We start from the raw sequence: 26337 nt of genomic DNA, 5'->3' as shown, positions 1-26337 counted from the left end.
CACGCGATACGCAGACTGGTTCCCTTAAAAGCGGTCTGCGTACCCCATGCTCGTGCTGCCCTCTAATTCGAGGAATTCTCGTTTGGAGAAAAGGAAAGCGGTGACCAAGTTGGCACGCTGCTAGCTTCGTAGCGGCGAGAAACCTTATCTTCTGCCGAGTTCGCCTTTTGGCTTTTCGTGAGCTAGCAGGATGTCTGTTGTGCCGTGTTCGCGAAATTCAGCCGCCGTGATTTAATGCCATATTGAGACTTCGAATTAGCATAGTCGACCAGAGAGCAGAAAAAAATGAAAGAGCCGGGGCCAAACGCGATCGTGATCTAATGTCGCTGGCATTTCGCGCAGAAATTTGGTTTCATGATCATTTTGGGGACGGGAAGGTGCCACAGAGGCGAGGTCGTTGATTTCAGCCAAAGTTTTTTTCTTCGGGGAATTTGAAGAAAAAACAGGAGACGCTTGTTGGATTAAGAGTCTTTTTGATGGAGGCGTTTAATGGACCTCGTCGTAGAGAACGTTTAACTAAACGTATCCTATGGCATACGTGTACCGTTTAAGAGTTTCTTAGAATCTATGATTTCGCAAATTAATTCCTGGCGTGGATTTTCTTGAAGTTTAATAGAAGCAATGTAATTGTGGGTATCTGATATTGCTGATTGTTTTTTAATTTGAATCTAATATACTTGTAAGTGGCCTAAATGGCATGTTTACACATACATATATATAATCTCTTTGTATTAGGTGTATATGTAATATTATATCTGATGCATATTTAATATTTCGTATTATGTGGATAACTGTTCAAATTATTATATATAGTTATACACTTTTTTCATTGATATCACGTAATGATCAATTAAATATATTTTTTCATTTTTGTTTCAGGTATGTCGAACAAAACAACTCGTAATCGACCGGAGGAAAAATTGGTATTCGATATATAATTTAAACCACGTTTTGCGAATATTAGTAAATTTGGACTTCGTTCGAGATCCATAAAAAAGTATGTATAAAATCGTCAGTAAAATACAGAACATCTGTTAACGTTAAACATAATGTTTATTAAAAGACAATTAATTGTTTCACCAGTATTCATTCTATTCTTCGTGAAACGGAAAGTAAGATTTAATAAAATAAAAAATAAAATACAATTTTTTTATACCAACAGACTGTTTGCTCTATGTGTGCGCGAAATTTATTACAAAGAAATTATTACCAGAAACTATTTCATTAGAAAAATAATCATAAAGCTGATCATAGAATGGCAAAGCAAACTAAAAATCACTACTTATATCGTTAAATAAAGTTCCAATGTTTTAAAAATGCTACATCATATTTACGTTGTAAATTCTCGATAAATTTCTCTGCAAAGTTTCCAAACAACCCTGATACAATATAACAATACTAAGAGTCCGATGATTTATGGTCGGTAATGCACGTTATAATGCCACGCTACTTTGTCCCAACGTTCGTTACTTTAAGCTATTTCAGCGGCCGCCTAATCGCGGTCTAAGAGCTAAAAGAAACATCCTGTAAAACACTATACATATCTACTGTTATATACCGCCGTACCGCATAAATACCTTGATACCAATTGACATTCCGCGCCATGTTAATTATCCGTTGTATACGCAAAGTTACTACATTATTCAGAAGATAAGAATATAGGTGTAAACGGCTTGTGTATCGGAAGCCATAACTCGGCCAACATAGCCAGTCATAATCATTCGACTCGCAGCTGTGGCGAATTCCGCTCGAGATAGTGTCGCGAAAGCACGCGGATAATTCGTGCGTTGGACGATCGATAAAAACGAGAAAACGTCGATCGTAGCTTGGTCGGGTATTTCGAAGCAGGGAAAAGGCGGTCGTTATAATCAAATGGCGGGCCCTTGATCGATCAGTCGAATAACACGAACCGATACAGAGCAACGAAAAGAAACGCATCCCACACACGCCGCATGCCGTTAACCTTCCTTTTCTTTTCTTTTTCTTTTTTTTTTTATGCGAATAAAGACTTCGTGTTACGCCGACCGACGTTTTGCAATTCCAGCCGACTCCCCGTGGTCGAATCGATCGGGTGAAAGCGCCGGTTTCTTGCTGGATAATTCGATCGACGCTCGTTTATGACGGAGTTAACGACGAGGAGGGTATGGAGCACATGCTCTGTGTTCCATTTGGGAATTTTTGTTTGCGGGGAATAATTTCATTTTCTACAACGTATTAGGTATTAGATAGATATTACATTCTTGTGCGTTTGTCAGTAAACTGAGGCTATGATTACGGCGGATGCGTGGTCTCACGAATACGGATGAGTCACAGCAATTGAATATGAGCGGACGCATTTCAATTTTCGGAGATTTCATTCGTCAGAACAAGCATCTATTGTGACATAGCCTAAAGTGAGACACGGTTTTGCTATTGTCTGACAAATCGGTAATATACCATTGTAAGTAAAAATTGCTTGCTTCTTTTTGGCAAAATGTAATTTAGGTACAAGATTACTAATAGAAAAATCCAAGATGATCTGATCCTCCATTAAACCTGCCATAGAATGTTACGTTACAATAAAGGTTATTTTTAAACGTTAAAGTCCAGTAGAAAATTATTATGAGATATTGTGTGATATCTCATAATCGTGTAGGATTAGTCTTACTTTAATTTTGTAGTTCTACGTTTTAATAAAAATTAATAAAATTAGTGAGGTACTAAATGCTATCAAGATTTGTTCTATATAAATGTGATAATTTTTGTTTCTGAATGTGTCTTGCAGATTGATATCCACATTTTTTTATAATTTTATGAACCTATTCCTAATTGAATTACTATCATACTTTAGTATTAATTTCGTTATTAGTTATTCTAATATCACGTTAAAAAAAGAAACGAACTGGTACTTCTTAAACGAACTTGGTACTAAAACGAACTTCTAGCTTTGCAGCTTGTAAAAAGCTTTCCTTGCTTCTACTACTATTTATACGCGCATATACATTGCACAAGTTCTGCTTCTTTATCATGATTTGACGGTTACAAACCATTTTTTTCTCTCTCACGTATTAAAATATTCATCACGATCGAATTTAATTACTAATTTATATCTAGCAATGAATATTTGCTATTTGCCTGTTGCATAAATTTTTTATTCGAGTCAAGTTGAAAAAGTACGCGGTTATGGAGGGTTGAGAACGAGCATGTACAAGCATACCAACTTATATACACAAATGATATATACGTACAGAGCGAACAAGCGGGTAAATAGCGCGAGTCGAAGCAGGATAAAGGGATGAAAGATGGCGTTAAAGGAGAGGCGGAAGGCGACCGTGGCCCTCCGGTGGTGCGGCAACGCTAATTAAAACGTCTATGCAAATTTCTCTAATTGATGAGTCCGCCTCTATAAATCGCCAGTCGACTGCAATTAATGCCTTATAAAATTCCGGGCGACGCGACGATACGTGCTGTTCCGCCACGAATCGTGTGTGCAACTGCGCCATCTCCGTAAGGAGCTTAACGCCAGCATCATGTTCCGAAGGATCATAGACGGTAGAAGTCGATAAAACATTTTTAATCTTCTTCCACAATTCTTTCCTTTTCATCGTTTTTATTTGTGTTTTGTGTCTCGTTGTTATATTCGCGCGATTTTACTTTGAGATGCTAGTGAATTGTGAATTATCATATGTAATCACATATCTATCATTTAAGGCGTCATTTTCTTCGTTTTCTTCGTTGATTATCGATTGATTCGATCATTAGTTGCTGAATTAATTATCAGCTCGTTAAAGAACGTAGCTGAATAGAAAATCAAGCTGGCCATCAAATACAGTAAATAACATTGCGCATCTTAAATGTCATTACACGTAACGCAATTATTCATGTTAATTTCATACGAGACATCTAGAATTCTTAATAATTAGTAAAAAGATGAAAGTGATATTTCTAAAGTTTTTGAATTGATAGTAGAAATGTTTAATCGAATCATTGGAACTATATCGTTATAAATAATTCAAATAACTCCAAGTTGCATAAAATAGTACGATCTAATTGATATAACGATTAATTACTAAGCAAAGTATCTAAAAATCGAAATAGTAACCATAAAAGGTAAAAGGCATGTATTTTTGTATCTGATATTTGAAATACGGCAGATCTTAAGGATGAAGAGATGATTATTTTAAGAAGGGTTCGATGGTTTAGAATTAAGTCTTCAACACACGCTATCTTTAACATCTGTGTTTCTCGGTGCACGATTGTGCAATTAGGTTGTGCAACTTCTGTTGGATGGTAATTTCTTTCGATGAGTTCTTAATACATGTAATTTTTGAAAAGTACGTGTCTGGACATTTAATACGAGCTTTTTTAATTCTGTAGTCGATACCTTTTTGCTATTGCGGCGTAACGTAATACATTATAACCAACTGCTTAGTAGTGCAAAAAGGATTAATTTAAAGTTTGATTAGTGTTGTACGGAAATTACATACGAAGTGGTATCAAGGAATTAGATGAATGAATAGAAATTAGAACTAATGTTTGTGTTTTATACACGAAGAACACAGGTGAAATGGTGCAGCTAAAAAAGATCATCGAGCAGTATATTTTCAGTATGATATGTACATATACGAGGTGAGTCAGTAAGACTGATCACTTGAAATAAGTCGTTATTTATCGACTTGATTGAAAAATGTTTGAAATAAAATTTATTGTATTCGAGAGACCTGATCAGGCGAATATAGTTTGATTTCGTAATACCTTATAGTTTTTTAAATACTCTGATCTCTGAGTTTTTTTAATGGCACCATATCTTTTCTATAACACCCTTTACAAGATATAGCATCCTTTACAAGAAAAGCACAAACTTTAATTTAATTTAAATTTAATCCAAGTTAACATTAATTTGACGAATTTAACGTATGAGAGACGAAGACAACGAAAACAACTGACAAACAAACAATTCGACGAACAGATTAAATGAATAATTCAATATTCTTTTGTGTGAAATACCCAGTTGAATCGACTAATGTTATAAAAAATATACGGTGCCATCTAAAAAACTCGAGGTCACATGTACTCAACGTGAATATCTCAACAAATGTAAGCTATTAAAAAATCAAATTGTACTCCCCTAATCAGGTCGTCCGAATACAATAAGTTTTATTTTAAACGTTCTTTGATAAAGTCAATAGATAACGAATTATTTCAAGTGGTCATCATTGCTGACTCACCCTGTACACAGACTGTAAAATATTATCGAAAAATGTTTAATAAAATATTACAAAGAAAAGACACGTCTAATGAAAACTTAAGTATTTAACGTAAGTGTGTCACTGTAGCATATTTCTTGAAAACAAATCGAATCTACGATAATAATAATAATAAGATATAAAATGACGGACGTTGCGGAATAACGAACAATTCGCTTTCATTGAAATTGAGCGAATGGAGGCACGTACGGCGCGAATTAGTTAAGCCAACGAAGCGTTTAATACATTGGCAAAGATAACGATGCTGCAATCGATTAAAAGAAGAAAAGCAAAAAGAAAACCGAAAAAGAAAAACAGTGAAACGAAGAAAAAGAGAGGAGAAGAAGGAGAGCGGTTGAAAGTATCCGCTATTAATGGCGCTAATGTATTCAGTACCGCTGATATAATACGTTATCTTCGACGAGTGGACGGCAATTATTATTTAACGATAAGCCGTAAACACGGTGAATAGAAACGCCCTGCTCGTCTTCGATCCGCGGATAAAACATAGTTGCTGCTGTGATAAAAGGTGTGTGCAACACGGTTGCAACCGCGGTGTGTACAGCGTAAAATCGTACGCATGAAATATCGATCGGCACAGCATACGTTCAGTGAATAATAAACTATACAAATAGGCCGCCATTAAATCTTTATTACTTGTATATGAAATCGAGGCCACGGCTAAATAATCTAGCCCATCCACTATGGCAAAATGGTGAACACGAAATAGACGGTTTAAGCCTCGTTCGGATGAGTTAAGATGCTTGAATTCGAACGATTCGAATTCAATTTAATTTCATTTGAAATATTATTTCGAGTTACTACGATCATGCTCATTTGTCAAGCCATTTTATTTTCAGTTGCTCGGTTCGAAGATGCCTGAAGTCGCCTTATTAATACGAACTTGTTGCTTCGCGTGGCTTGAAATATTGTATCTTACCAGGCTTCAAGCGAAATTCCGCACCTCGTAATCATTTTTTTATTTGTAACGAATAGCAGTTTTGTTAGATAAGATAATGAAATTTCTAGTTGTTTGCTGATATTCGTTTTCTAAACGAAACTGACAGTTTTTTAAGCACTCTACTCAGTTGCCAAAGAGACATTCCTACGTGGTTTTCTTTATCTTACATAATTTTCTTTATCTTTTACAGCAATCTATTTTAACAGCCTCAAACACGCCAAAGTGATTCGTAGTAAAGCTGCCAAATTTGTGACAACTATAGGTGCCAGATTTTTCATTTTACCAATTACTAAAATAATGCAAGTGCGTTTGGCATATTTAATATTTCACGTTAAACGTCTTCTTAAAACGTTAAAAATTCTTCTTCGCTAAAATGAAGGCAATATCGAGGTATACAAATTCGAGAATAGTAACAGGACTGAGACATGTGTCAATGATAGAACAACGCGATTCCAGCGAGATTAAATTGAATCTCGTTCAAGCCGAACAACTTGCTTCGTATAAACGCAAAATCGGAGTCAAATCGGTCGGATTAAAACGATTAGAATTCAACTAATAGTAAGAACGTAACTTGATTGATCTGAGCGAGTCTTAAGAACGGGAGGAAGTATTAGCGAACGTAGATAAAGGCTCGTGCACACCGTGCTATCGCATGTCGATGTATTGGTCGTTGGTTGAGTTGATTTAAGGCGGTTGTCATGGCGTCCGGTTATTGCGATCGTTAATCGACGTTTCGTAGGTTAGCGCAATTAAGTTAGACGTGCGCAACGATCAGACGGCGGCAGGTCGCATTAACGCACGCGATGCACTGGCCGCGCATAATCGTCATAATTATCAATGATGACGGATCGTTCCGTCACACGCGCTAATTATTGCCAGCGAGGAGACTGCCGTTGGGCTCGCATCGCCGTAGGCGTAAATCGCTTGCTCGCGCGAGCACTTTGCGCTTGTAATGAATTTTTATCGCGTCCGTTCGGCTTGTAACATAGCATTTATATCCCTGCAGCGGTCGAACGCCACACGATTCAGCTCGATAAGTCGAAGCTCGAACGCGTCGTGTGCTGCCTGCTGTTGCCTGGCTTCGTCGCCCCGAACATTTTTCCGCGAATACATTACCCGCTTCGAACGGTTAATTGGTCTGGGAAAGTTCGCCGAACGTGGATCCGAGAAGATTCGATTGGGACATCGTTCTGTAGTTATTGTTACGCAATATGGTACATTTACCTTGGGGCGGCTGCTTGTATGCGTCGTGCATCGTACGGCGAGCGCCTTCTGTCTGAAAAAAAAAAACATAAACCGTTGCATGAAAGTATTCACGTGCAATTTCACATAAAAGTGAATCACATTTGTCCATCGTGAAAAAATATCTTAAGTTTCAGAGAAACGTGGATGAATCGTTATTAGAATCGTACGCTGAAAATTTTCTCGAGATCTTAAGATTCTTTCTCTGAATCCGAAACAGTGAGATCGAGACACAGAAGATGCAAGGATCGCGGAAGGATTAGAACGCACCATTTATCGATTCGAAATGTCCGAGTGAATCGAAGTATTAAGAACGAGTACAGGAATTGAACTTTAAGGCTTGATGGTGAAACTAACTCGAGAACTACGTATTTTTTGGAAAGATAATGTAACGTTTGTCCAAAATTTTCATCAAAATCATTTCATCAAACAAGATGTCTATATCGTTTCAAGGGACGAGTCGTTCTCAAGAATCGCTTTATTACATAACAATTTAATTTTATAGACTTTATGGATTGATTTGATTTGAAAGTTGTCCAGATTCAACGACGCGCAATATCACAGAATTAAAGAATAATGAAATTGTCGAGCGAGACTGACATCTCGTACTTAAATTACATATTATTATTTCGTTATTTTGGTCAGTTAATGTAATTTATTCTGGTATTTTCACTTTATAACATTGTTCGAACGGTGATCGAGTAGGTAAGGAAGCAGGATATGGTTCGTCGATGCCGAGAAATTAAAAGATGACGTGGTTGTTTGTGCAGGGTGACATATAATCATTATAATCATATATGATGATGGATCATGTAGAGCAGCGTAGTAATCAACATTGCTAGCAGGTTGCGACATTATAAGCACCTACAAACACAGTTGCACAAAATTGCCGCAATATTCTTCGTTGCAATCTAGTTTTTTTAAATTTGCCCATTTTTAGGAAACCACACTTATCCAATCTTCATTTTTACTTTAAAGCTTTATCCGTTCTTAAAACACCACAATTTATTATCACCCGATCGTACATGCGTAACGAATGATTAACAGAGGATAGAAATAAAACTCTTAACCATTTTAAAAAGGCTATTAAGAATTTAAGATTGGCTATTTAAATTAGATCAAAGTGCTTCGTTCGATTTTTATATATTTCTAATAACGCAAAAATGTTCAAATGCTCGTTTTGCTCAATGCTTAATCAGTATCTTTTTAACGAAATTGTATTTTTATCAAAGCGGTTCTCTGTCGGTAAGCGCGTTGTTCCGTTTTGGGGAAGACGAGGGACCAAGTCGCCGAATTCAATCGCACGTCCAGATACATTCAGGTGCTTTGGAACCGATTCCGAGGTCCTTAACCTTCTGTGGAGATAGTCGCGTGACGTCATCGAAGATATAAGAAGATGACGCGATCGGTCGATCGTGTGGGTTAACCTGCTGAGTTAGCGCCGCTATTCGATCGGTCATTCTGTTATACTTACATGTCTCTTCCTACTGGGCGTATCAAGCATGTCACGCATACGTACAAGGAAAAAGCATGTTCCATGACGTATGTAATAAAAGACAAATATAGCTACCAGATTTTGCAGCGAATAAAGAAATTACTATATCCGAGGGATTGGCAATATGAATGATGAATTAACGCGTTGGTACCGTGCTGATTTTAATCATTTCCTGTTCTTACTCCACGATATGGCCATCCAAATCGAACGGGGCGATAGTTGTCTTAAGAGAAGCATTAGCAAACAATTGAAACGAGAGATCACACATATGAATAACGATTCTTTTATAAGATTCGAGGTTTTCGCGACGTGGATTCTTACGCTTAACACTGTTCGAGGTTTTCGAATAGAAGGCGTGCCCAAAAAGAATTTCGTTCCAATCCTGCAAACGTCGGAAAGAAATTCCTTCAAGACGCGGTTTCTATCCGCAAGCCTCGAACAGCGTTAAGTGTGAATTCTTTTACAGATTTTAAGTTTTCACGATGGTTAATGGATGTGGTACTTTTCGTTTTTGCGGATCAACCGTGTTACTCGCCGTACTTTTGCGACAACGTTTCGCGAACGTTACGTTTCGCTCGTTCAGAGCAGGCTCGAAACTACAATATTTCGTATAATACGATCGATCCCGAGAAACCAAAAGTACAGTTCTTTCATATTTCCCTTTAATCGTACGAAATTTTCTAAGGATAGACAAAACGAATTTCGTCGAAAATGACCGAAAGGACGCAACAGGGTTAACAGGTTGACACGACATCACCGTAGTCGTGAAATCTACGATGTCTCAGTATTGGAATAGGTTGATCTCTAGCGAAGCAACAAACCTCGGTAAAGCAACCTCCGATGAGACTAAGTAGATATCGGCGAATGAGGGATGCGTGGGAAGCTAGTCTGGTGGTAGTGGTGGGCGATCTGCCTACGTCCCGCGGGATAATAAATCTGGACTGGGGGCCTAGGTTAGACTCGCCACGATCTAAATACATACGTAGAGGACGCCGTTTACACGCGTATGCTAGGTTCGCGTTAACTCTCCGCTGAGAGAAATCTCCCTCTTCCTGGTGCCTTAATTGGACTCTCTCCGCTGCGATCCTCTTTCTATCCTCTTCTTTCTCCTCCTGCTCCTCCTCCTCCGCCTCCTTCGACCAACCCGCCCTTGTTTCCGAGCGAACGTTTATGAATATTGATCGTGCGTTACGGTCCCGTTTTTTTCGCGTTCCGGAAGATCGAGCCGCCGGATTCTTTTTCTCGCGGCCCTCGCCTCGAGTATGCGCATACGCAACAATGGATAATGCGTGATAGCGCTCCACGTCGTTCGAGAGTTTCAACTGACGTCAGACTTGAACGTTACTGTTTTAAGAGCCTCTTTTAGGCTTGAATTTTGAAGAAGTTGACACTTGAAAGACTTGAAAGACCATGTAACCTACATTTTTGGTGGCCATAGACTTGTGTTTTTTTCCTAGTAGTTTCTTGTACAGTTTTCTTTTTTCAGTTTTAACTATAGTTTAATGCTGTACTAACTAGCAACTTGTTAACCACACTATAGGAAATTGTACTATATGCGAAACATTAATATTGTACTAATTTATCGGATAATTTTTGATCTCGTCCGTTTCCAGTTCAACATTTTATCACGGTTACGGTCAGAGGTTAAAATTCTATTTCAATACCGTGATGACTAAGAGCTCTAATGAATTTCCCGTAAGTATTAAATCATTATTAATTTTCCTATGTTAGAATTCAGTTCTTAGAACACACAATTTAGTAGGAGCTATAAATTATTCGGTTAAAGGAGTTAGTTATTAATTGAAATCGGACGTGTTGTGATCGTGGCTGACGTCACGCGCTTGAATAGATTTAAAAGAGAAACAGCTGAAGCTTAACTTGCTGGAATCATTAACATATTTGGCAAAATTTATAGAAGTTGCTTCGAAATTTTTATAGAGACATAATGGTATTCGTTATCTTAGGAGACGTGCAGCAGGTAATATGATTTTGTCAGATTGCATTAAAATGAACGTTGCGTGGGTTTTTCTCGAATCTGTCAACGGGCGTAACTGTAAACCTCCTTTTCTTCTCGTCCGCTTATGGCTCGATGATATTGGAAGACTCGTTTATGTAGTTCATTAAGCACAGGTAGTTAGCTATTCAGTAACCATAATCGCTTCTTACAATCCGCACTTGTATCTCTCTACGAATAAATTTAATCATCTGTTTAATGCGCAGAATTCTATACAGTTATACGCATGTTATTGACTCTGCACTCATGACGAAGAAAGAATAACTGTCATACACAGGAAATTGACATTAGTAAACTGGTTAAAGTCAAGTTTCAAGAAGGAAATAGTTCAACGGAAATCAGTTATACGAGCGAATATTCTTAGTGCGGGATGTCCAAGCGTTTTTCAAAGAAAAGGACATATAAAAGCAAGTGTAAATTTCGTTTTATCTAGCGTAATCTTATCTCGAATTTCCGTTTAACATTTGATAAATCTTAACAGGAACAAGCTAGTTCTTTTTTTAGAAAAATATATTACGTACTTTCAGTAAGAGATTCTTCAATGCCCTTGTATATACCGCGTGCAGTAAAATGATTAATATTAGACAATTTACATTAAATTAATATCACGCGATTCGTATTAATATTAAATAATAATTTTCTATTTCTGCCTATATAAATCAATCGAGAATATTTGAAACAAATATTTTTGCGAAATTAATAACAACACATTTGTTTTCGTGTTAATCCGTTTGATACATATAGTTTTATTTTCATCGATATAGATAATTATTTATCCTCATAGTTACAACGAAGATCACACAAACACATATATGGGAACAAGAGTACGCGAGGAAACAGGATATGCTCATTAACGTCTAGCTAGAAACAGCATTTCCACTTGGCTATAATATTCGCGTATCCGTCACACGTATCGGTGTTCGGTCTTAATCACAGAGTCTGCTTTCCCCCGGGTACCTCTCATTTCCTCCTCAATTTTCACTGCACGTGGTCTTTTATTCATCCTTGAGCCTCCACCATAAGTCATAGTAATTAATTATAGAGATGAATCATATCTCGATACGTCAGTCCTTCTTTCTTACCGGCGACTCCTTTTTCTCGAGTGTCGTAACAGTTCGAGATACAGGACGCCGTAGCATCTCGAAATCATCGAAATTAGTGATTTGTCTAATTACGAGAATGTACTGAACGATTATTTCGCGCGTAGAGAAAATATCGTGGCAACTTCCGCATACAACTTTACCCGCAGAGAAATGAAAATAAATGCCCGATCATTAGGCTTTTACGGTGGTCTGGTTTTTGTTATTCAGGTAATTTAATTTGAAATTATTTACTTCTAAGATACTCGTTCTGTTTCATTTTAATATAGTATCATTATCTCGATGGACTTTGATATTATCGTATTTTACACGTTTATTTGAGAATTCGCAAGGAAGTTGAAGGCGGAGTTTGCGAAGGATGATTTTTATGATCGTTTATAGATATAGCAAACTTCTTATTAAATAGAATTTATGCAAACTACTTGAAATTCGAAATTTTCCAAAAAATTAACCTAATATTTTTTCTTTTTTTTCTTTTTTTTTTTTAGAGAGAATTTAAATTTCCTAAATGTAGAGATTATTTTGCAGGATATTGTGTACCACACACCATCAAATAAATTACAATTGTAATTATAATACAATATTTTCTTAAATTGTAAGGTTACAGTTTTTGCAAAACGGGAGAGAGAAACATAGTTTCTGCAGTTGTTTAATTCAAACCAACATCGAATCACCATCGAAAATGTAGAACAAGATATATTGTTAAATTTTCTTTCTCTATATTTTCCTTTTCCTTTTCTTTATACGAGTCTTACATAACTAAACTAGAGGCGGTGAAAATTGAATCAAACCGACAAGAAACCATGTTCTATTAGAAAACACACGTTAAGAAAATGTTATCGGTTGATCTAATCTTGCATCGATAGAATACCGATTAGCTGATATCGGCAACTCCGTGGAACATCGAAAACTCAGTTGCCAGTAAGTCTTAACACACGTTCGACAGGTTGTTAATTAGGTGTTTCGCGATAACGCCTAATCTTATCCCGATACACGGACCCTCAGAATCCACGTTAGTCCGAGTGTCTCGTACCAGCGACACCTCTCCCCGTAGGCAGCTAGCGCGCGTAAAGATGATTTTTACGCGTCGTCGATGGCGTTGCTTGAAACCCATGGACAATTAACCCACTTATCCAGAACTAATAGGCATTCCATTATGGTGTTCCTTTGCGAGCTGTACACCGGTGGTCGCAAATATCACATGCTCATGCCACACTCGCCTAGGTACCCCGTGACGACATGAGAAATTTACAAGGCGATTTCTGTTGACTAGAACGAAGATTCGAATTTATGTGGACACGTGACTCGAGAAATTAAGCAAATTACGGGACACGTGAGTTTATACAACGAGAAAAAAGTTAATAACGTTGAATGGTAGATCGAGTACATGAGAGTCGATTCGAGAGTGTAGGAATTTCGCAACGTGAATGAATTCGTGTTTTACGATTATGTCTCTTACGAGCGAATAAAGCGATATTGCTTCGGAATTTGTTTCATTAGCTTATCGATTTATTCGACTATACAAAACGTCCAAGAGTAATTTAGATACGAATGGTTTATGTCTATAGAGGAGTTTCCTGATTGGGTTAACACGTACAGTTAGCTAGAAATTAACATAATATATTTTTTTTCTATAATAAATGAACGTGGTATATTTTCTGCTGTCTTTTGCTCGTTGATATTTACAAATTAACTTACGATATAAAATCAGTTTCACGTAATCGAATTCTTACATTGTGCATTTTCACGTCATGTTTCAATTACCATCAACTCTGTCTACATCAATACCTGTATATTACTTTTGTTATTAAAATAGCGATAAGAAACGTACGAGTTACTTCTGTACGTAAATTTATTCGCCGTAAGAATCAAAGATAAATGATAACAAATCATAAAAACAGACATAGAAAGTAATATTTATAACATCATCATTTCCCTCCCGTTCTCGAGTCATCGAGTAAATCAGTCCGACTTTCAAGCCTCCAATACTCCAACGTCCAACGTCGTCCATTAGTACCGATTAACGACAAAGACCGGTCTTTCGTCGCCATCTACAGCCTCATCATGTAAATCAGGTTTTAAACGATCGAGAAATCAAATACTACTAGAAATTTAGTCAACGAAGAAATCGCCATCTTTCCTTATTATATCTCGCCAATCTTTTGTCAGCTCGATTTTACGTAATACTCGTATCGTGCACGAGGGAAACGGACACAGATATCGCTCTGTATGCACGGAACGATCGCGTCCATGCAAATTCGTTGATGCAAAAGTCGCGGACGCGTGTTATATAAGGTGCAAAGCTTAAACGCGTGGCGTGCGAGCGAGCGAGCGAGCGAGCGAGCGATCGCGTACGCGTAAACCGGTTTGCTTTTCGCGCTTGGTGGGGGCGTGTGACGCGACGCGCGTAAATTAACATCGACGCCGGTGTACGGAAAGAAACGACGTCAAACTTTCATATTTCATAGAATCGGGTGAAATAAGGAGCGCGAGAACAGTTTGCTTTGGAATTTTGCACTAAACTGTTCGACTGGGCCGTGGTATTGTCCGGGCAAAAAACTGACGTGGTTCACACGATAGCTTGTTCTCTCGCATAAATGTTGAAGCGGCGGTGATTGGTAGACGAGGCTTCTTCGCGGTGATTTATGAATATCGGTTTTCTTTGCTTCGATTTTCCTTCGTTTACTTTTTGTTTATGTTAATACTCATGGTAAAGGTATCGTGAAAGGGTAGATACATACACTTAGTCAGGAAACTTTGCATACAGCTATGGAATTTTGCGTATCTGAGTCACCGAAGAAAGTGAAAACGCATATTGTTACAAAATTGTGTATAGTTATATATTAGTACGGTTATTATAGATATATGTCGAGAAACAATTAAGACATTTAATTGCTAAAGATCGCGAAATAAGATTATATCAGAAATTACGGAACCTTTAACGCTAATGTTAGCTGGACGTAATCAATGCTGACGTAGGACACCTACAAGATATCGACATTACCTAATATTAAGCCTACTATTTTCATGATTTCATAACAGATGTGTGTAATGTTTGCAATATCGTATCTTATATTTCCCCTACTCCTTTTTTCTTAATAAAAGTCTTACGTTTTAAAAACGCGTGTCTTAATGTTAAATAAAATATAAAATAAAAATATATAAAATAAAATAATAATAAAATATTATAGTAAAAACACATTTAACTGTACACATTTTTTTTAGAACATTAAGACACGTGTTTTTAAAACGTAACACTTTTATTAACAAAAAAGGAGTAGGAGAAATATAAGATACGATATTGCAAACATTTTATATATATGGGATGTATGTAGACCTTTGTGACTGACTGTAAGTAATTTTGTTGAAATTCGTAAAAAAAATTTCGCAATCTAACTTATATCCATCAAGAACTTGTTTCTAAATTATGATCCGTTCGCTATTGATCTCCTGATTGATCAAACCGAGCAGTTTGATTAACCGACCAATTTAATCCGTAGCGATGAATGATCAACTTCCGTAACTAAGCGAGTGATTAATCTCAATAGAAAGTATCGATATCGATGCACACGCTCGGATCGTCTGCCACAGCACGGCTCGTGTTATCATCCTGTTTCCATTCCTGGCGAGGACACGCACATATGTAAATGATGCTCGGCTTCTCGTTCCTTCGACCACGTGTATTTTCCTAAACCATTCCTACTTACGCTACCTCATTATTCACCTAATTATTCTCGCAACATTGCTGTATCCTTTTTTGGGAACACGTTAAAAGCAAGTAACGCGTGTAAGTTTTACTGTTATGCTAAATCTTGCAATAAAATCAAGTACATTAAAATAAGTTTCTCATATAGATACTATAATTTCATCTGGTTTGAATTTCCATATATTTACACAGTGGTAAGAAAGATTTACTTTCATATGATTTTGAAATAATCAAAATAATTCATCATTATAAAATAAAAAACATTATTATACTATATTACATATTTTCATACGATAAATACGCATTGAAGGTATCATCTAAAGTAAAAGGGTTAATAAAAGGTGCTGCAAATTTAAATTGGTCACGATCCTTCGACCATACGATTCGTTCAACTGTAAATACAAATTTTATAAAGAAAGAAAGTTATAAATCACAAATATTCGCACGAAACTACCAATAAATAGAAAAATCAATAATATTGGCGAAATTGTCTGTAAAGTCCAAGCGAAACATCTCATAATCTCTAAACGGAAGCATATTGTTTATACTACGTTGCTTTATCTTCCGAGTCTCGGCTGACATGGAAACTTTCACGTATCTCCGGCCAAGAGGGAATCCCGACGCGACGTTGCATTTCCTGAACGTAACGCTGCGCGAACTATGACATTACGCTTAATTGTCGGTGACTGCATAAACATTGATGAATGCCTGGATGGCTGTGGCCGGCTGTGGACGTGCTTTCTCGAGATCCGTTCGATGACTTGGAAGACTTTCACGACGACCAGGGCCCCCATAGAAAACTGAAAGTCACATCGTGTCAACATTATAAAGTAACGATTATTCGTGTTACGTTGTACCGCGACGTGTCTCGCCGCGAGTCTTTCGTGTCTCGACGATCGACGATCGGCGGTAGGTACGACGTTTTCGTCCGTGGATAAATATTTGTACGTGCGACGTTTTCCTACCGTCATTCTAGGCAAGGAATACTCAGGAAAAATTCGAACCAGGCAAACGTATACAAGCAACGATTGTTCGTTTGCTGATGGTTTGGTCATGTTTATTAGGGAAGCTGAGAGAGGCAAAGAGATGAGCAGTAGGGAGGAGAAAAAGGAACGAGAGAAAGAGGAAGATTATATTAGTGTAGAGAATAAATAGAGGGCCAAGGACAGGAAATTAAAGTGAAGGAAAAGAAAGGAAGGAAGGAACAGTGGAGATGGATGAGAGAAGAAAAACCATAAGACGGGAAGAAAAGTTATTAGAATGGCGCTTGTCTTTGCTTCTTTTCGTTTCGGGACTGGACAAATATCTTCTTAATCCTGTTAGAATCGATACTCTTGGATTGTGAAAAAGTTCCTATTCTGTCCATTATTCCAGTACAGATCTGAACATTAGACAGAACATTATGAAACAACTTAGTTTCTCAATTAACGATTATATGTGCACGAAACTCACTCACTTGTCATGTACTCGCTTATTGTATACTCACTAAAAACACTACATATTACGTTCGGGAATTTCTCTGGTAGAATAATTGAATAGAAAATCGTGATTTAAGTTTACATAGAAAAAGACGAAAGATAAATCTACGTATGTTATGAATGTTGTTGTAAATTGTTGCGTGGGCTTTTACAACGACAGTTGTCTGCGTTAAAACCTCATGAACGAAAGGTAACGTCAAAATGAATGTTAAGCTTGATCTTGAACAGAATTCTCGAAACTGTACAAGTCCGGTTTAACTCAAATACATTCATCTTTATTCTTTATACATTTTATAAACGATTAATTCGAATACAAAGTATCGTTTTGTATCAAATAAGTCACTCTCCTCTTTTGCCTATATTCGATCGAATCGTCGGCAATTGAAATTCGCTCAGCGTAATCGGATTTTTCCCCAGAACAATGATTTAGCATGGACACCGATAACACAAGCCGGATAACTCTTGTAGCAGGAAGAAAAGTCAGCCGTGCCCGTTATTCCGACATCGCCGTTGGGAAGAATGTAAATCACTGTCGTTGATTAAACGATTTATTCCGTCTACCTCTTAATTGGACCTGTGCGCTTATAACACGGTCCAATTAAAAGGAAAACGTTACGTTAAACGCGATCATACGTAACAAACGCCTGATAAGAGGTCTGCGGACCTGTCACGGTATTTAAAGAATCTTCGATCAAGGGGATGCTGCGCGTTATCCCGTTGCGTATCCGCCCTAAGCTCTCTCTATCGTCCCGTTCCGCTACCATGTGTCTCTAAGTGGACCGGTTTGCATGGCCACGTCCACGTCTGCGTAGGCTGCATCATCGTTGCGAATCGATTGCTGGTATTAGGAAAAAAAAAGTAAAAGCGGACGAAAATCGAGAGAAAAGGAAGGGAAGAAACAAAACTGCTTCTCAGGGGAAGAAAGGGTTTCAAGCTGGAGAGAAAGAAAGAGGAGGAGAGAGCATTACACCAGAGAAGATAACGGAAAAATCAACCGTCCACCAAGTTAGAAAAAGCAGAGTTCACGAAAGAACCTACACGTGGTGTGGTGTGCACGCTTATCTCGCCCAGGCTAAGCTTGTCGCGGGCTTGAAACATTCGAGTCTGGCCTAGCCAGATATAACGTACGGCTTATAGTGTCTGGATATAACTTGGCGCTTGCCGTGGATACGGATAAGTACATAGATCAAGAGAAAGGCTAAGGAGAATCAACGGCCGAGATCCTCCTCCTTCTTCTACCGATTCCTTTTCCTTTCTACCTTCTTCTTCGTATCTTCCTCTTCCTCTCCTTCGCTTCCTTCTCCTATTTGCTCGTTCTATCTGTTCCGACTTCCCTGTCCCCAACCAGCTCTATCGAAGAAGCGGTCAGAGGTACCGCGGGAAATTAATGGGCATCTCCGTAACCGCATGAATTGAGTGGAGACTCGTGTTAATTGGGATAAAGTCTCGTGTTTTTCATGAATGAATCAAGCCCCGTGTCGCGTCTAGGCGACGCTCGGTACCGGTGGAGAAACAGCGCCAGTGGTGGTTCCGCACTCGATCATCTTCGCTGATTTTCCGATCCCTTTTCAATCTGTCTTCTTCCTGTTTAGCTCGGTTCGTTCGATTCCGACGAGGATCGAGCCCAGGGTTGAGAGCTGCTGCTCGCCCACGCTCCGCTACATTCATTCACTTCTGCGTCGATCTCCCCTGGCCCCGCATCGTGGCGAGGAGGAATCGCCGCGGTGCCTTCGGCTCGAGCGTGTTCACCGTTCCTCGCGTGCGCGCTCACGGCTGCCGCCTGTGTACGCGTCTCCACTCGCCTCGACCTAGCCAGCTGACGTCATCTGATTCCTATACGTTTATCCGCGCGCATTTCCTCGCTCCCTCTGCTACCCCCTGTCATGCGAGCCGGCCATTAATAAACTTTATTACGCGGCCGAATCCGCGTGGCAAAGGTCTTTCGACGCGGGAGACGCGAGAGACGCGCGTGGCTACCCGCTTCACGCCAACAGACATACCGCCCAGCTGCCTTCGATTCCGGATATACAGGGTGTCTTAAGTTGGGTGCTAGGATAATAGATTATTTCACGTGCAAAAATAAGCCATGGAGATGAGATAGTACTAGGAGAACTAAGAATCAGCCACGTGAATTTCATGTACTCTTTCTTGTTTTGGCAACAAACACGTTTAATAATTATCCAATATTTTGTCGCTCTAGTTCTTAACTCTTCTATGTCCACTAATTTTGTAAACTAGAAAAAACTATGTATAAAGTTTATAAAGTCTAATATTACGTATCGTGTGTTAAGGTTTGATGGGGCTGAATATCTGTTGCGTTCTATGTAGAATTCTCGTGGTATTATCACGAATTCTTTATAGAAACCAGACACACGTAGATTGCTTTAAAAAATGGAATTGAACAGCTAAGAACTAGAGCGACGATTTGCAATAGGAGAATCTCGATCGAACACGTCCTCACGCTTTGCTGGTAATACCAATGCGAAAGAAGCTTCTATCAAATCAATGGCAACCTCAAGGAATTGACTAAGAATGTGAAAGTATTATCTGTCCTGGGACACCCTGTATACTATCGATTCTACCGTTCCATCGGGTATTTTTAATGCTGGATTTCTCTTATTTCTTCGCCTGTTTTGCTGTTTCTGTCCGGGTGTTTTGGTCAATCGCGGTATCCTTTTTTGATTTCGCTGTTTTTATACGTGTAAAGGATTTTACACGGGATTTTATTTAACCTCCGAGGTTATGAATTATAGGGGTGGGCGTTTGGCGAATAAAATAATTAGAATTTAATGGTATCAAGTTGCATGCATTTAGCAGATAAAATACAGTACCGTGTAAATGTATTTGGAATATCTCCGACACCGATCTTATGGCGCCAGTTAAACATATTTTTAAGAAGATGTTTCCACTTGTTGTTATATGCAAATGACTCCTTAGACATTCGTGATTTCATCGTTTACCTATGGTTTCTTGCAGTTCACAAATTGTTTGGAGATATTACGGTAAATGGAATCTCAGGTTAAATGCTATGAAATTGTTTAGGGTTAAGACGAAAGTACGAATTAAAAACTCGAATGAATTTTTTATATAATACAGAAATATAGTATACTATATTTATATAACATAAAGTATGATATAATATAGAATAATAGAAAATACAAAACAGATTTGTTAGATAATAATTGTGTAGTATTCTCGAAAGAACAAAGTATTGATTATTCCAAAAGTAATTAACTAGTTTTCAAAAGAACTTGTGTTTCTTAGAAAATAATGACAAATTTAAATAACACAAAATATATTGATATTTATGAAAAAGAAACATCTTCGTTTAATAAGTGTTTTAAATCTTACGCACGGAGCTTTATTTGGAACATAATGATACTGACATTATTCAATCTTTTTAATTAATTCTACTATGATGTAGTTTTATTTATCGTACATCGTGTGATTAGACTTGCTTTAAACTAAAAAAGTTCGTTAAAATTTTAACTTGGCACTTTACGTTGGTGGTTAATTATTTGATTTCTAACCATTTTTTTCACGCTTATTTATTACCTCCTTTACGATATCGGTTGCAATGAATTATCGACAAAGTTTACCTACTTTGGCTAGCACACCATAACAGTCGAATAGCTGTCAGATGTAATTTGAATTGCAAAGTAAGATGAGTGCGTTCGATGAACAGCTGGCTCGTGCACTGCTTTTTACTTGTTTATCGAGTCATACAAATTGTAATCGTGATGATTCATTTTGATTGATTACGTAAGAAGGGCATGAACGTATCTGAAACTTATTGTGTCTGAGACGATTAGAAACTTGCTTACAAATTATTTTAATAAATAACTAGAGCAATATGTACAACAAGGATAAAACCGTCGTCAACTTTACAATAAATTTTTGTATGTGACGTATTAATAAAATACAATAACACGGTGATGAATAAATGAAATACAGTTAAAAAACAATGAACGTACCTACATGAATATTTAATTCCTATCTTACATAGCATTATAAAGAATTGCCTCCAAATTATTGAAAGTGTTACATAGCGTTAGAACTAGAATGAGATCGCTTAAAAATCGATCGCTTTTTTGGCAAAGATAATGACGAATAACACGATCTTCAAGTTTAACTTGGTCAAGGACGAAAAGTAAAAATGGTTTATAAAAATCTATTTCGGATCATTGATTTATATAATATATAAATTGCTAATTAGACGTAGAAAGCAAGAATTCGGTGATTGAGAAAACATGATTCACACACATAGAACGATGACAAATCTGCTTGCGCACGCATCCGTTGGATGTCACGTTGTTCGAGATTTATGGCGAGATCGCTCTATCGCGATTAGGAAACTGACGCCCTCGACACTTTCCACGATTCAGCGAGAGAGTTCAATGAACGCACAGACCAAACGATTTTCCGTAAGCAGCGATCGCAGCAGCGCAGCGTGTGCCATAGAAAGTTGCGCGCATTAACACGTCGCGGATTGTACGACGGTAATTGTACAAAGATCCTGTTCCCACGCGTTTTCAGAGCAACTTTTAAATGGACGCATCTTAATTTAACGAATTACTACAGCAATAAAAGGAAAGATACGAATTATTTAATAGCAGAGAAATGTTTTTACCGAAGGAAGTTTCAAAGGACGCAGCGTTTATTGCTTTGGATAAAAGAGCAAAATAATAAATTATATAGGAACATCAATTGCTGAAAGAAAACGAAGGTTTCCAATATACAGCAGTTCAAAGAAATTCTTATTATTAATTTATTTAATTCGTAATTAATTCGTAATTTAATTGCTTCATTTTCTTACTCCTAATATGCATAAAACGCAAAGATATATAGAATATGCAAAATGGGGTACTCATGAAATCTAGCGGATAAAGGAAATCTCTGCGTAGATTCTAGTTTTTCAATTACCGTCATGAAAATAGAGATTCGCATAAACATCTGCGGTCTACTAATAATATTTTCGGTATATTTGATAAATTTGTACTTTTTTTATTTACGCCATATACAAATAAACTTTTATTAACGAAAACAAACGGAATTAATGGGCAAAAATACGAGTAAGGAAATAAAAGGGTAGAGAAAAGACGGTGCTGGCCAATAACCTTCTTCTTCAGGGCTTGGCAACGTTGCACGCACATAGGTAGCCGGTTGGTTAATGATGCCCGCGCGAATCGATGATTCGTCAATGTCCGGCGCGGAATTGGAATTATCCGACGGAAGAGCAGGGTGTCCTTGGTCGTGCGCGCATCCCTCTTCGGTCCAAGAAAAATCGTGACGGTATTAGGTAATCGAGTACGTTGCCTCGGTAGAGGACCGATGATTTCCGGAAGTGGATGTGACAAAAGGATTAATGACATTCCGATGCTCGCAGCGTTTCCTAGTCATTTAACCGGGGTTGAATGGTAATGCGTTTCGAAGAAAGCGAAGAATTGAAGTGATGTAAGAAGTATGAATGGGACAACCGTTGAATAGCGTAGGAATTATGAAACTGAGTGTGTATCTAACTTTCGTTTAGTTCCTCGTAGAATCGGAATTATATTAAAACGGCTGAAATAAACTGTTCGCGTAATGTTAGATAATTACTTGGTTATATGGCGATGACTATCTTGGATTTTAATGAATATTCAAGTATTTCGGTTCAGTCGGTACCACAGAGAAATATAATTGCTGCTATATAATTGTCTTATACCATAGCAGGGAGCATAGAAATGAAGTAAGACCTCATAGTAAATTCTAATTAATTTAGTTTGTAATTATTTCCTGAAACAAAAGTTTGGAAGTCATCCTGTATTTATAGCGCCACAAATTCGATTTTTAGATTTAGTAGCTTTTCTAAGCTTACGTTATACATAGGAAAGAAAAAATAGAAATGATACAATTAATTGAATTTACGCGGGTATTTCCTCAATCATACTTTCACCACTGTACAGAGAACATTAGAAACTGAGAAAAGGTTTGAGATTGTGAATGAGACAAGAAGTATTCATAACCAGTGAATCTTTGGAAATGATCTGTAATTACATTACCAACATTATCTCAACAAACTTCTTTTCTTCTGACGAGTACAAGTTATATCCTCGTAGAAAATTACGAGCGCCGGTTGAGCTATCAATGTGCACGATACAATAGTTGTAGAAATGAGTTCTTTCCGACAGTAAAACTTCCACTTTGCACAAAGATCGAAAAGAATTCATTTCTACGCCCAATACGTATGTACATGTGCGTAAAAATGATTCATAATCGAATTTGGTGAATTGCAAATGACCAGCCAAACTGCTTAGCCTGTCTCGAATAACCTTGTAACTCAAATAACCATACCTTCCACTTTACGTATGAAAACGTGAGGTCCAAGGATACGGTCGAATCGCGAGCATGGCAACGATCCAGTCGGAGCATCCGCGGATGGAAGGAGGCAGGGCAGCGTCGGCTGTTGAGCTCTCGATCTTGATCACGATATGCGAACATTATCCTTAGGAGGAAGCGCGAGCGATGCGGAAACCGCGAGAGCGTTCCGTTGCACACGTGGCCGAATGCTGCGCAAGCCCGGAATCGTGACTTTTTCGCGAACACCTGTCTATCTTCCGCCGAATCGTGCACGTATCGGTCGCACGACCTGTCCCGGCACGTAGGAGGAGATCATCTCCATGATCAATGGTCCGCCAGGGCGACTGCAGCGACTGCATGTGTCCCCGAGGCCATAACTGTATTCGCGGATAGCACGTAAGATTATGGATGAACCGTTGCACAGTTGCGGAACAATGGCAAGTTAATGGCAATGCACGCGGCATCCCTGGGCTGCCGCCACGGTTCCTCGCCGCGGTTGTGTCCCTAAGCACAGAGCACTGCCGCGCCAAGAAACGCGTAAAGCCCCGTTTACATCGTTGCGACAGTCGTGCGCTGCAAATCCATCGCCGTCTTTTCATCGTCTTGAAGTTGTAGTTTGTTGCGAATAGATACGCGAGAAAATAGTACATACTGGAAAAATTAAGCGCTACTAAACAATCTTCGTTCCTAACCTATTAAGGATTCGTGTTCAACAGGACATCGTCGATTTCGCGTCACGATATTGAAATAAACGATGCCAAAGTACGAAGATCCAATATTCATCATTTTGCTAAACGATGAGACGTAAGTACATATAGATAGCAAATAGTGATCAAATCGTTTAACATAAAGCGTCGAAATTGAGATGTTAGAATCTTTAGACTCCTTCTAATTTCATTGATTGAAACGAAGCTCGAACTCCTATCGACTGAACATACTTATTAAAACATGAACCACTATTATGTGAACAGAAAGCAGTACGTAATGGAGAAAGTTGATGAAACCCGAGTTCAGGTTCAAATAAATGGAGTTTTACTGTACCTAGTAGTTGTCGTAATCGATTCGCATGGATGCTGTTTATCTTGGCTCTCCAAATGCAACTCTTTTTAAATTTCAATTGTATTCTACCGTTTATCGCAATAGTATGAACGGACCATAACGCGATCACGTGTTTGCACGCTCACGTTCTTCTGGAAGCAGAGGCGACGCGACGTTGCGTGGACATGCGTGCGCGCATCCTATTGTCGTAATAATGCACGTTCCCACTCTTCACGCCCGGTTGCCGGAGGCGTGTCGCGTTCCTAGGAAAGCTGCCCATCGATTTCGCTACGATGGGTAATTTTCTAGCGCTTTGCGGCGCATACGTTGGCTGATCGCGAGAGGAGATCGGTGCGTCAAAGCGGATCGCCAGTTGTCGATACAGTTAGCAGAAATCTGTATGGCAACTTTTTCGCTCCACACATAGATTCTATCGATTTAATATTATTGTAGAACTTACGCGTATGTGCTTTACATGAATTATCGCGAAATATTTCGTGATTTTTCGTGATTTTTCGTGATTTTCGTCTTTTAATATACATCCTACGTCCGGCTTGATATCACGTATGTATTGTAAAAGTTGCAATCCAATACACATCCGTGTAAACGCGTGAACTGAATGAAATAGGATTTTCCATCGCGTATAGTACTGTAGTAAAGATCTTTGTTTTCAGCAACTCCAAAGAAACTTTTTCAATCTGGTTCCATCGATCACGAGTTGGGAGGAATGTATGTTTTTCTTTATTTTTTGTTTCCGCTTACATAACGTAGGAATCTTTGATAAAAAAAAATGATAGAGACGATAACAAATCTGTTCAATTTATCGTGAACATTATGAATTATCGTAGATGTTAGATAATTGTAGTAATTATCCTTGACATAAACAAAATAAATGCGCTTGCTCGTTTTTGAGACGACATTGTTGCATGAATCATACGTAAACCAGTTGTATATCCAGGAAAATCTGAAATGCTGCGATGGCGCGTTCGGCCCGCAATAAACTCATTTGAGAACGCTTGATCGAGATATAGTGCGGTCCATTTATTTCCGCGAGGAAGACTTCTTTTTACGTATCTAGGTACATAAATGTGACCAATTATCTTCATTACTTCGGACCAGATACCAGCTAGAAAACAACGAAGCTAGAAGGGAGGGAGATGCAAAATCTCGAGTATAGAGAATTTAAATTTATGACAATCTGAGTAGAATTAATTATTTCGATTTTGAAAATTAATAGCTGTGTACGAACTAAATAAAAGGACGTTGTTTTAAACTTAATTAAATATGCTGCAAGATATAACAAAATTGTATGCGATTAATATAAGCAAAACAAGTGGTTACAACTTAAATTATTTTTACGTCTTTTTATTTATTTTTACCTTAGGCTCGATTGGTTAACTCACTCGGTACAACTCTACGTTCTTCCTTTGTCGATTTAAACTTGTTCAATTTAGTTTAATTTTCTCACCTTCGCCTAATCTTATTCGATTGTACATAAAATTTCGCTAAAACAAAATAAAATTTTATTTCAGTAGGTAAATTTTTGAATGAATTTATTCTCTTCGTCTAAAATTATGTTCAATTTAGTTTAATTTTCTCACCTTCGCCTAATCTTATTCGATTGTACATAAAATTTCGCTGAAACAAAATAAAATTTTATTTCAATAGGTAAATTTCTGAATGAATTTATTCTCTTCGCCTAAAATTATGTCCTATTTACTTTATTGAATTTTCTTATT

The 26337-nt window shown here is 37.9% G+C and overlaps 1 protein-coding gene across 1 annotated transcript in view; it reads right to left on the bottom strand.

Annotated features, from left to right (window-relative positions):
* Positions 1 to 26337, bottom strand: part of LOC122568269 — a 292044-nt gene that overhangs the window by 71236 nt on the left and 194471 nt on the right. Inside the window, exon 6 of the mRNA XM_043727837.1 lies at positions 7411 to 7462. Within this exon, the coding sequence (XP_043583772.1) occupies positions 7411 to 7462 (52 nt within the window). The remainder of the gene's footprint in view (positions 1 to 7410; positions 7463 to 26337) is intronic.

The sequence above is a fragment of the Bombus pyrosoma genome, linkage group LG6 (genome assembly GCF_014825855.1).
Source record: "Bombus pyrosoma isolate SC7728 linkage group LG6, ASM1482585v1, whole genome shotgun sequence".
NCBI classification, from domain to species: Eukaryota; Metazoa; Arthropoda; class Insecta; order Hymenoptera; family Apidae; genus Bombus; species Bombus pyrosoma.
This window is presented reverse-complemented; position numbering and strand designations above follow the sequence as displayed.